At 42.7% G+C, this 12,484-nt stretch overlaps 1 protein-coding gene across 1 annotated transcript in view; it reads left to right on the plus strand.

The window, feature by feature from the left end:
• Positions 1–240: 240 nt before the first annotated feature.
• The window catches only part of LOC138688801 (protein ELYS-like), a 37,963-nt gene continuing 25,719 nt past the window's right edge, over positions 241–12,484 (plus strand). The window contains exons 1-10 of the mRNA XM_069801325.1: positions 241–388; positions 1,645–1,898; positions 2,822–3,002; positions 3,771–3,978; positions 5,323–5,439; positions 6,410–6,494; positions 8,562–8,712; positions 11,267–11,399; positions 11,487–11,668; positions 12,146–12,207. Of these exons, the coding sequence (XP_069657426.1) occupies positions 268–388; positions 1,645–1,898; positions 2,822–3,002; positions 3,771–3,978; positions 5,323–5,439; positions 6,410–6,494; positions 8,562–8,712; positions 11,267–11,399; positions 11,487–11,668; positions 12,146–12,207 (1,494 nt within the window). The 5' untranslated portion in view covers positions 241–267. The remainder of the gene's footprint in view (positions 389–1,644; positions 1,899–2,821; positions 3,003–3,770; positions 3,979–5,322; positions 5,440–6,409; positions 6,495–8,561; positions 8,713–11,266; positions 11,400–11,486; positions 11,669–12,145; positions 12,208–12,484) is intronic.

The raw sequence follows: 12,484 nt of genomic DNA on the forward strand, positions 1-12,484 counted from the left end.
CCTGTTATTGACCTTATCAATACCCCTGTGTCACTTTTTGTTGGTGATCTCATAGGCATTCGAAAAGTAAAAGGATTCTCCTTTTGCTCTGCTGTGAGATCAAAAACTGTCCTGAGTGGCATTTTTTGAAGGAAAAGAGCTACAGGAGCTGTATAGGAGATTACTTGCGGCATACTGATGAAACTTCTGTCAATCTCAAAAAGCACATCTCAGTTATGGCTGACATGAGTCTGTTTTTGCATTTTTTTTCTTTATTTACAGTGAAGAATGCGAGACCTATCAGCTCAGGTAACGAGCAGTCTGCTGCAGTTTCCAGAGGTGACTACTCAGGCACTTGGGGAAGATGAGATAACCCTAGGTTCTGTGCTGAGCGGGAAGTTTTCTGGAGGTGAGCATTCTGCTTTAAATTTGGTCTCGGTCTGAAGTTCTTATTGCCTGGAGGTTACCTGAAGCACAGGGTCACAGTATCGACTGTGTCAGGCTGGTGCTGTTAAGATGCATCAGGTTTCGAGAGAACAGGAAGGAAGTTTTAACTATTACAAATGCTAATAGTAAACCCTTAAAACTAGTATAGTTAAACTTTGAAATTACAGCAACCTTCACCAGTCTTGTGCTATTAAAATAATTTAGTTAAGCATGCTGAGTCAGCGGGCCTTCCTCAATGTCGTGCTCACTCAATTTTTAATTAAATAAAAGGCAGTTTTCAAAAAAGTAACAGTGTTGTTTTGGGCCCTATTTATTTGTACCAGCTCAAGCTCTACGACCATCATAACACCACATGCCGAACTAGTTCTTCTTCTACAACGTTACAGAGGCGCGCCCCTCCCCCCCCCGCTTTTTCTTTTCCTAGTCTGAATACAAACAGCAAAGGAAGAGGATAACACTGTTAAGCGCTGCAGCCATATTTCCGACGTATTTAACAGGGTGCAGATGAGTACCCAGGGAGAGCTGCTGAAAGTGGCTAAGCAGATTAGGTAGTTGACTTCCTAGGTGATCCGCAAGTAGAGCTAGCTGGGTGCCTATCTGGTTGTCTAGGCTCTGTTAGACCAGGTGGAATCCATCTACCTGACTGAAAGTGCAGTAATTGAGTTAATACTTCCTCCGAGTTTGTTCAGTGAAACAAAATGTGTTAAATTCTTTCTGTCGTCAGCCCGTGTAAAAGATTAGATTTACTCACGCAGTGCCCATTTGACGATAATTTCTTGCTGCCGTCCAAATCCCTGCCCCAAGTAGGCGTGTGTCAAGTAAAATTAATAAACTAGAAATGAATTGGTTTAGATTTGTTATCTTTGAAGTGTGCTTTAAGACTCGTATTCCCGTGTGTATTTAGACGATTTCTAGCCAAAACAAGCCGAATATGGGATGAAGACTCTAGATCGATATGTTGTCATCTTCATCCCAAACAGTCAAAATCCTTCGGTGCGGGAATGACAAGTAGAAATGCAAAAGAATAAGGTTGTTGATATTGAGAGGTTGTGCTGGAGGATCTCCATGGGTGATTTTGAATAATTGACCACAACTAGGGAAGTCGGTCTTCCCTTTTGGGTACTTTTATTGAAGGAAAGGGGCAGTGGCTGTGATTTTTCAGTTGTTTTCAGTCTTGTATTGGAAATTTGCTTTAGTCAGCTTTCTTTTCTCTTACAGGGAGAAACGGCTTGGCATGGTTGGCGTGTGGTCCTCAACTGGAGGTAGTGAGCTCTGTGACGGGAGAGCGGCGCTCTGCTTACCGTTTCCGTGGAGTAAAGAAACAGCCTCCCACCATTCGTGTGGTAAAGGATTTTTCCTGGCAGAAGAGAACGGGACTGCTGGTTGGGTTGGAAGAAGCAGAGGGAAGTGTTCTCTGTCTGTACGACCTTGGAATATCGAGAGTGGTTAAAGCAGTTGTTCTCCCAGGAAGGGTACGTCCACTTTAATCGGAGGAACGAAGCTTTTGCGTTGTCAGGTGCTGCGTAATCCTGTTTCAGGAGAAGCTTTGGAGCGTCTCTTTGTAGGCGGTATTTTTTCTATCTTGCATTAGTGCAGACTGTCACTTCAGAGTATCCAGTCAAGAGAGCCCTGGTGCAGACTCTTGGGCTTAACGGTACCGTTATCTTTTGAGCTTACTGATCGTAAAACAAGTTTTCTGGGTTTATGGTAGAGCACATAGTTACCTAATTCTCCACTGCCACAAAAAGGCATTGAGAACTATCTTTTATTGGCCAGAGTGAAAAAGAAAAAAAACCCCCGCTGTTCCCAGTGTCTGTAACGTACATTTCGGAAATGCTTGGTTTCTATATACGTTAGAAATACTGTCTTTAAAATACCTGAAACTTCCGTAGTTGTGCTGTAAATGACTTAGACACATTCCCCTGAATCTCAGACTAGCAAGCAGGTGGCTTTAGAGCAGAACAGATTTTTATGTTGACTTAGGGTAGGAAAGAAGAGCCGTTAGGGAGTTACCTGACGGATTGTTGAAAGATTGACTTTCAACCTGCAGTCCTTGAATCTCTGCTTATTGAATATTGTGTTTGTGTAGATGGGAGAGGCTGGTGGAATGTTACTCATTTTTTTCTGTCTTCTATAAGCCAGGAAGTCCGATGATGTAATGTCCCCTAGTCTCATTATCTTAATGTGAACAAGAATCAGTGCAAGTTAATAGAACATCAAGATTCACTATATTGTTTTTTTCTTGATATAACTGGAAACAATGCTTTGCTTTTAAGTCTTGTGGTCCTCTGTATTTACTTTCTTGTTTCTGATGTGCTAATTCCGGCTTCACTTTTGAATGATTTCTGTTTAGCTTGTCAAACAGCTTAAATGCTAGCTTGCAGTTTTCCTGTAGGTAACTGCTATAGAACCCATAACTAATCACGGAGGACCCAGCGTGAACACTCGGCACCTACATCAGAGTCTGCGATGGCTCTTTGGAGTGGCAGCAGTGGCTACAGATGTTGGTCATCTGCTTCTGGTGGACCTTTGTTTGGATGATTTCTCTTGCAGTCAGAATGAAATAGAAGCATCGGGTAAGCCTGCAGTTTTTAAACTTGAATTTGAGAGTAAGAAAACTTGTGTATAAACAATATGCATCCCACTTGGAAGACACTAGCGTGCAGGCATTTCTGACTGCTGGTTACAGATGGCGGTTTGACTTGGTATAGTCCTGACCTGATTAAAAATGGGAGTGGCTTAATACTCCTCCTAATGTTATAAATGCCCCCCTGCCACCAAGATCCGTATGTCACTATGATGCTTGCCAGTGAGGTGTAGGAATTTTACCACGTGAGTCAGTGCAGCTGCCTGAGAGGAAGTTGTGTCAGAGGCGCCCTATTTCTTGGGAATGTTCTTCTGCTTCTGTGAATTGACTTGGGGCAAATTTTAGGCTTGCTTGTTAAAATGAATCCGACTTGTCAAAAACCGTGCATTTGGATGACTGAAATCTCTAATTTGCATATTCGGATTGCATACGCTGTTTTGGCTATTACAAGAGTGGCTTCAGGAGTTGGTGTCGCTTCAGACAGCTTCATCATGAGGCCCAAACGCTTGATTTACAGAGTCCGGGAAGAATTTGTCTAGGAAGGTTACGCTTTTACCTGGTTTTAAAATACGAGTGAGAATACCTGTCCGATCAGAGAGTTCTTCTGTTCTTTGGAAACATACAAAAGAAAGCGTTGCATAAATGGGTATTTTGCCTGGGCCAGTAGAATTGGATGAGACGTGTTGTCACGTCAGTGTTCAAAATGCAGCCTAAATGGCCTGACGCATTAATTCATGGCGTGGTTTTGTGTGTGTAGGTCTAGAAGTTGTCACTAGAATTCCTGCTGAAGTTCCACAAAGAAGAGAAGCTGTGACCAGAGAAGGGAGACATCTCTGCTTTCAACTACAAAATCCTTCAGGAACAGCAATATCAACGCTGTACTACATAAGCAGAAGCAATCAGCTCGTTGTGGGTTTTTCAGATGGCTGCCTGTCACTGTGGAATATGAAAACTTTGAAGAGGGAGTAAGTAGGCCTTTACACCTGGCCATGCCCGGAGGTGCAGGGGTCTCAATTGTTTGCTTACGGAAGCATGTTCATGAAAGAGAACTTTTTTAGGGACTGAAATTTTGGGTATAGTCTTGGAATGTTTAGAAATCCTCTTCTGAAATAACTATGAAAAGTCATACGTGGATTAAGTGGACCGCCTTCTCCCCAGTGGACTAGGATTGTTTTCCTTCTTGTGCCTGTGGCTCGAGGGATTGTGGAAAGCATGCTTCTTTGGGTTACGTCAAGCAGTTTAGGATGCGATAGAGCTCATTTTTATAAGACGCTTTGTCCGATCAGTAGTGTTCAGTGAAGCCAGGAAATGTGTGTGTTTTGATGAACCAGATTTTAGGAATGATTTTTCAGAACCAGCTACTGCAATTAGGGCATACATTGAGAAGCTTACATATGTTAATAATGTGGGTTTGGTGATAATATTCTTTAAAGTGTCCAGGATGAAACTAGTGAGACACGAAAAATCAATAGCTGATCCGTGCCTGAAAAGATACTCTTTCCTACATGTCAGCCTTGTCCAAAACAGGGGACTGACCCATTCCGAGGCAACGTTGCGTGTGAATGAAAATTTGCTTGGAACACTTGGAGACGAGGATAAGGGGCATGTAAATCTAGAAGCAATAGAAAAATTAAGAGACGATTTTATATCTGCCAAAGGGCAATCACACGTGAAATATGTGACCAAATTCAGATAGGGATTGGCTTAAGCAAACCTGCAGTGACTCACCAGAAACTGTTGGATGCATAAATAGACAGTGGAGGACTAACTGGGTGGCAAGAATAGATTGTGAAGGTACACGTAAGGTTCAGAAGTCTGGAGGAAAAATGCTTTACGTAGCATCCGAGTAAAGAAATGAGCAAGTACTTGTGGTTTGGCACTGTCTTAAATTTGTTCAGAAGATAGGCTGCATTTTAAGTTCAATATTGAAGTCGGCTGGAACAGGAGGAACAGTCTTTTGCCTGGCAGCTGAAGTAATCATTTCTGTTCTTCCTCCCTAGGCGGAGGAGGATATAACCCCAGGTTATTGCATTTGATGGACAGTAATTTCCTCAGCTCTTGACTGTTGCATAAAAAGTAGTCGCTTCCCTGACTCACTTGTCTGAGATGGAAGTATGACCTTCTGTACTTTGAGGATAAGCATGGAAGGATAAGCTTTTTTCTCAGAAGATGCTTCTACCCTTCTACAAACAGTTAGGGCCCATCGTAGGCTCACAGGTTTTTATTTTTCTCTCTTTTCCCCTTTTCCTTTTTTTTTTCATTTTTTCTTTCTTTTTTTTTTTTTTTTTTTTTTTCCCCCAACCACGTAGGCACCACTCTCAGCTTGAAGGAGGAAGGATTCCTGTCTATGCTGTTACTTTTCAGGAGCCTGAGAATGATCCTCGCAATTGTTGCTACTTGTGGGCTGTTCAGTCTACACAAGACAGGTGAATAAAAAGTTACTATAAGCCACTGACTGCATTTAAATTTTTTTGTATCTTTGTTCACATACCGTTGATACATGTATATTTGTTTTGTTTATGTAGCTGTGCAGGAGATTCTCTCAGGTGTGGAAGGTGTTAAGCTTACACTGCAATTTTTACAGGATTTAACAGATGTGAAGAGGGACCTACTAGTGCCTACCTTCTGAAAGAAGGCAAAGCAACAGTGGCTGTATTTTTGTGCTTGCATTCTTAAACGATTTCCTTTGTTTCTTGAGGACTGCTTCACCATTTGTTTGGTACTCGCACCGTGGTATTAAAATACCATTAAAAGTACTTGGGGCTGCAGATCTCGAGCGCTAAACGTGCCGATATGACAGCCGGCTGCCCCTAAAGGAGGGAGGTGACAGTATTGCGGATTACCTTGTGCCAACTTGCGCCGTCTTTGGAGCCTTTGTGAGCCAGGTCAGCTCACCTGGCAGTGGCAGAGACCGATCACTGTTCAGCAGCAAAGTCAATGGTTTCCTGCTGGGCTAATGACCCGAATCAGTATGTGGAAGGGTGCAGTGTGTGTATGCAAGAGAGGGGCTGGAACTTTGATGGGGTGGGAAGGGAAGGGAAAGGAAGGGAAGGGAAGGGGAGAAAGATCTCTCTCTTTCAGCATCAGCAAGCTATTTAATCAGCTCAGCCGTTCACAGAGTGGCAGCCTTTTTAAGTTTGACTTTAAAGCAACAATTTGTAGTCCATACAACATATTAAAGCTTTCAAATTCTATGGTTAGCATTTGCCCCTGAAGCTGTTAGTGTCCAAATGTCCTCCTTTGTGTTGTAGCGGCTGCACGTGACCAGTTATCTGATGGTTTGGGAAGTGGTGTTTTACTTTTCAGCAAGAAAACATCAGTCTAGATCTAGTAAAATGATAACAAGGCCTCTAAAGCAGCTTTGTAATCAAATGTCATAATTTCTACCTTTTCCAGTGAAGGTGATGTCGTGAGTTTACATCTGTTGCAGTTAGCATTTGGTGACAGAAAACGCTTGGCCCCGGGACAAGTCATGTATGAGGTAAGGCGTGCACGTATGTGAAAAGATGAAAATAGTGATTTTGTCTATGTGAGTATCAGTTAAGTTGTCAGGGGTGGTTTTTACCATCAAAATTCAGAGGTGACCGAAAACCCAATCTTTTGCTGAGTCTTCTTGGGCATGTTTTATACTGCTGCATCTCTTGTAGTGCTCTAAGCACTTTGGCAGGTCGACAGGAGAAAGATGCTTTAATCGTTCTCCAGTTTCACTTTTGAACTTCTGCTTTGCTTTATCCTCTTTTAAAAAAAGTTATTTGTAGCTACAGTCTTAGCGGTGGCAAAGACAATACCTTGTACTGTGTGCTGCTTTGGAAGAAAACCCAGTCGTCGATATCCATTCCTTGCGTGGCTACTTTGTTCTGTCTCAACGCTTTAATGTTAAAATGGGGGACCTTTTACTATTTGTCAATGCTTTGTCTTGGCCATCTTATTTTCCTGAAAAAGGTGTGACGAGTGCCAGATTTCACCTCAGAGGGTTGAAATGTTTCAGCAGCTTTGAAAAATGGGTCTACTAAAATTTCCAGTTTTAAAAAAAGCACACAAAGTGATTAAATAATGTGGTTTGCGTTTGTGACCTGAGAAAGCTGTGGTGTCATTAGTGTAAGACTTTTAACCCTCTACAGACAGTGCAACCAGTAATACATTCACAGGCTTCTAAGAGGTGTCAGGCACCAGTCTCTGCCGTTGAGATATTTTACTCCCCTGCTGTTCCTGCGTTCCTGTGATGAGCGTTGTGCAAGGTTGAAACAGGAACCAATCTCACAAGGTAGTTGAAGAGAGAACTAAACAGCTGGACCTCTGGGGGGAAAAGTCAGGTTCTTCAGCTAGCTTCCAGATGAGCCACTCCCACATGTAGCTTCATACCAAGACTTGCTAACACCTACTGCCAAAAAACCCCCCAAACAACTCCCACCCCCCGGAAAAAAACCCAGAAGAAGCATTAGTACAGGATCTGTGTTCTGCAGAGGACACTTGGAGTGTCGGAATACTTCCCTGTAGTCACAGATTGGTCAGTACTACATGACTGTCTGCCTGCGTGACTGGCTGAGTCAAGTTTCTTGTCCGTCTTCCGTGGCAGAAAATTTAAGAGTTGTTCCCAATTGCCAGGCCAAATTGGAGTAAAGGAGGAGGAATCTACTGTTGACCCTTGTTCGTTGAAGAGAGTTCACAGAAGCTTGAAAGAAAGCTTGAAATCTAGTGCATCCAGCCATGGTCATGGAGCGCACCTTTACATTTGTCCTACATGATGCTTGCAGGTGGATAGAGTATACAGCCTCCACGTCCACATCAGAGTCTGACGAGTGCATCTCATTTGAAAACTGTCTTCAGATTTTACGGGTCAACAAAGTCATTATTTAACATCTTCCACGCAGTGGAGTTCCTTAACTTAGATTTGCTTGCCCCAGCGGAGAATTTAAAATACGCTGTTTTGCTTCAGAAGTTGTCTTAGGCAGGAGTCGTTTGATATCTTTTTTCCCTTCCCCTCAGCCCTAACTTTGGGGGGGGACTGGCTCTTCACAGATGAATAAAAGTTGAAATTTCTAGCGGTTAAAATTCGTCTCTAAGAGGTTGATGGAGTTGTAGTACTTTATCTGGCGAAAGGGTCTTTTGGCATGGTGGACCTGTTCAGGACATCTTTTATTATAAACTGTGTTTGGTGATTATTCCTTCTGTAATGAAAATGGGATTCTTTGCTTAGGCTTCATGCTAGTGTTTCAAAGAGATGGTTTAGATTTTTCCTATCTACTCTGCACATGTCTGTTACTTCCAAAGTTACTTGATAAAGTAGAATGAACTGTGCATACTTCAGAGCAAATTTTAGCTAGGGAAATGCTAAATTCTGAAAATGTGCAAAGCCCGTTACTATTTGACGCTTCATTCTCTTGCATGTCAGATGTAGTTTCTATTTGCCATCAGAAGTAAGCTCATGGGAAATATACGGTACAATATGCATATTATATTATACATATATACATTCTTTCGTATTTCGCTATAATGTATGTTTTTATCTCAAAATGACCTTTTCTCTCTCCTTTTATTTTTTCCCCAGGGTCTGGAATACTGTGTCGAAAGATACAGTTTAGGTCTCACAGGTGGAGTCTTTCCCTTGAGCGGGCAGGCCAGCGATATTAAATTACTTAGCTGTCAGACTGTAGAAAAACTTCCCAGACGTGTCGACGGAGAGGATAGCGTTAGTGCAGGTTTGTTCTAATGTCCCTGTTTGGTTATTCTAAAATAAGTAGTTTTGGAATCTAAGCAATGAATGCTGTTCTGTACCCCAGTCTGTGAGTCTTGAATACCTTTACAGACTAGCTTGTTGGGCTTATTTAAAAAGAAAAAATGGGTGCTTAAGTTATAGGGGACTTCTTTAACGGAAAAAATAAGTTGTATTTTATGCTTGCTGACATGCTATAGCGATGTATGGTGGGGTCACCTGCATGAAGCTTGTCAGTCGTTTTATTCCTCCAGCTGTCGTCTTTGAACAGTAAGATGATGCTCCCCATGGCTTAGGAGTGTTACCTGAATTTTTCTTTCCCTGTTCCAACCTATGTCTGCATCTGCATCTGCATCCAGCTGGTGGCCGGTCACAAGTGGTGTTCCCCAGGGCTCGGTATTGGGGCCAGTTCTGTTTAATATCTCCGTCAATGATCTGGACGAGGGGATTGAGTGCACCCTCAGTAAGTTTGCAGATGACACCAAGTTGGGTGGGAGTGTTGATCTGCTTGAGGGTCTACAGAGGCTCTGTGGAGGGATCTGGCCAGGCTGGCTCAATGGGCCAAGGCCAACTGTATGAGGTTCATCAAGGCTAAGCGCCAGGTCCTGCTCTTGGGTCACAAGAACCCCATGCAACACTACAGGCTTGGGAAAGAGTGGCTGGAAAGCTGCCTGGCTTTGGGCCCCTCGCTACAAGAAAGACATTGAGGTGCTGGAGCGCATCCAAAGAAGGGCAACAGAGCTGGTGAAGGGTCTGGAGAACAAGTCTTACGGGGGTGGCTGAGGGAACTGGGGTTGTTTAGCCTGGAGAAAAGGAGGCTGAGGGGAGACCTTACCGCTCCCCACAAGTACCTGAAAGGAGGCTGTAGCGAGGTGTAGTGTTGGTCTCTTCTCCCAGGTAGCAAGTGGTAGGACGAGAGGAAATGGCCTCAAGTTGCGCCTGGGGAGGTTCAGGTTGGATATTAGGAAAAATTTCTTCACTGACTGTGTTACGAAGCATTGGAACAGGCTGCCCGGGGTTGAGTCGCCATCCCTGGAGGTATTTAAAAGACAGGGAGACGTGGCGCTTAGGGCCGTGGTTTGGTGGTGGACTTGGCAGTTGGGTTTAGGGTTGGGCTCGATGAACACAAAGGTCTTTTCCAACCTAAGCGACTCTATGATTCTACGATCTGCCTGTCCATTTCTTCCTCTCTAAATCTAATAGGTTCCTACACCTGCAGGTTCTTAAAGCAATAGCTTTCCTTGTCCATATACACAGTTACAACTCTTACGATGTCTTTCATTATCTTGCAATAATTAAATGTCCGTCTCTGGGTTTACAAATTCACTTATGCTCTGACCATATTTCTGAGCCTGCTGCAGTGATAACTTCCATGGCCCTTTGTTTTGACTGCATTATTCACCTTCCCTCTCTTCTTACTGGCCTTTACTGATGTATGATGTTTACAAAGAAGACACTTGCATGATCTTTCTAGGCTACTTCTGTTTATCATCTTTGACTTAGTCCTGAAGCGGCAACTTGCATCTCTTTTGTGATGCCATCCTCTATCAACAGTGTGTCAAAATCTAACAAAAACACCGTTGGATTTTCTCCACTTGTGTCACGTTTCTGAGGAGAGTGCCTCCTAAAAGCTTGTTAAAAACAAACACACACCACCACTCCACCACAGCCGAAAAAAAAAAACCCAACCAAACCAAAATAAGAACAGCAAACCCCCTTTCTGTCTCCTTTTTATGAAGCATGAGGCATGGAGAAATACCTGTAATTTCTCTGATGGTTTCTAATTAGCTTTTATTCAGAATGTGTTCGAGTTAAGTTCTAGGCACACATGAGCTGCTGTTGGATGTGGGTTGAGGCTAGCAATGAAGCTGTCTTCTGAATTATGAAAATAATTGGTATCTTCAAAGGCACTTGCAGCAGCTACAAAACGGAAGCGGCACAGATGTTCACAATGAAACATAGTAAAGTGTGTGAGGATCCCTAAACGTAATGATGAATTCAGCAGAGAACAGAGAAACATTTTGCCAAACAAACAAACAAACTGTCGCCTTCTTCCTTACTCTGCTAGGGTAAATGATATACCACATCCTTTGCTTACATCTGGAGAATGCGTTCTCCCCAGAGAGGACAAACCATTCCACTTATTGAGAGAACTGGAGTATAACGTTGTGAATGTTTTATGTTAAAATCTTTATTCCAATTTCCCGTTTGTTGGGTTTGGGGTTTTTGTATTTATTTTGTGTGATAATTGTGTTCGTTCATTCTGAATGTGCTGGAAAGGAGCTATTCTTAAAACCTGTAATTGAGTCCAATCTGGAAATTAGTAGTGCCTGCTGAGTGATACAAGAAGAAGGGGCAGTATGACTGAAACCTGTCACAGAGATGTTTGCTATTCCGTAAATTTTTTTTGTTGTTCTCAGTGAGTGTTGTGCTTCGTGAGTGATATAACAGAATTAAGCCAAAATAGGAAGTGGTGTTTTAAACATATCAGCTATAGCGTTATTTTCTACAAACAAGAAACAATGTCTTGTCTTTTACAGTAATATCGCCTGACACCAGTGTATCACTCTTCAGCTGGCAAGTGAATACATGTGGTCAGGGAAAAGCATCTGCTTACTTGGGTGTATTTGACATTAATCGCTGGTATCATGCTCAAATGCCAGATTCACTAAGGTATATTTTTATTAAGTTGTTTTCAATATCCCTGCAAATCAATCATTTGAAAGTCGGTGTTTAGCTTATGCACTTGCTTGCTTTCAGGCCAGAAGAACTCCTTCATGATTGCCCCTATTTTGCGTTGTGGTCACTGGATGCTGTAATAAGCATGACTTCTCCAAACCCCATTTTGGATATTCTGGTACACGAGCGGAGTCTAAGTCGGGGAGTTGCTCTTTCTCATCCACCACCTGAGCAGTTTTTTCATCCAAGCTCCTACAATTTTGGTAGGTATTTCACTGCTTTTGGTAGTGATAAGCTTAAAGTGAGGTCAAATGCCATTTATTGGTTCTCCTGTTCATTGTTTGTCACTCAAAACCCATCCAAAACCAAAAAGCCCCAAACGCCCACAAGCCCAACCCTTGATTACGTTGTACTAGCAAGGTGTTTAATACTGTGACACATATCTGACAGTCTGCTGAGTTTTGGGGTTTGGTGCTTTTGTAATGTAGCCTGTGAAGTGGTGATGGTCATCAAATGAAATGAGGTTGAACTGAAGCTCAGAGCAGAGCACCTCGATAGCACTAGAGATAAAATTTCTACACGCAGTAATTATTTTCAAAAAAATAAGTTTGGAAGTGATCTGATGAAGAAAATGGGTACTCAGTGACAGCTTTCCGGATACTGCTATTTACAAAACGTAAACTGGTCATAAGCTAAGTGCGAGAGTATGGAAGGCTGTCAAACGTTCATTGTCTCTGCAGATGGTACGTGCTTGCTGAACTCCGGAGTTGTTCGTATGACTTGCATCGGCTTCCAGAAGGAGGTGATCTTTTACTGTATCTTTATTGAGAATGGCAAGAGATGAACCTTTCCTATGTTTTCTATTGCACTGCTTTCAGTGTCGGAGACCATTTTACGCCCATCCTGCCCATCCACACGCATGATTGCAATTGTGTCCTGCCAGTTTTACGCAAATGGTAACATTTTAGGTCCACTCTTGGGACTGTAAAACTACCACTGTCTCCTGTTGAAGCACGCTGAGGGATTGAATGTCTAGAGCGGAACACAACGTTGCTGTAGGAGCAAGAACAAAAATGTTG

Source organism: Haliaeetus albicilla, chromosome 13 (genome assembly GCF_947461875.1).
Source record: "Haliaeetus albicilla chromosome 13, bHalAlb1.1, whole genome shotgun sequence".
Lineage (NCBI taxonomy): Eukaryota > Metazoa > Chordata > Aves > Accipitriformes > Accipitridae > Haliaeetus > Haliaeetus albicilla.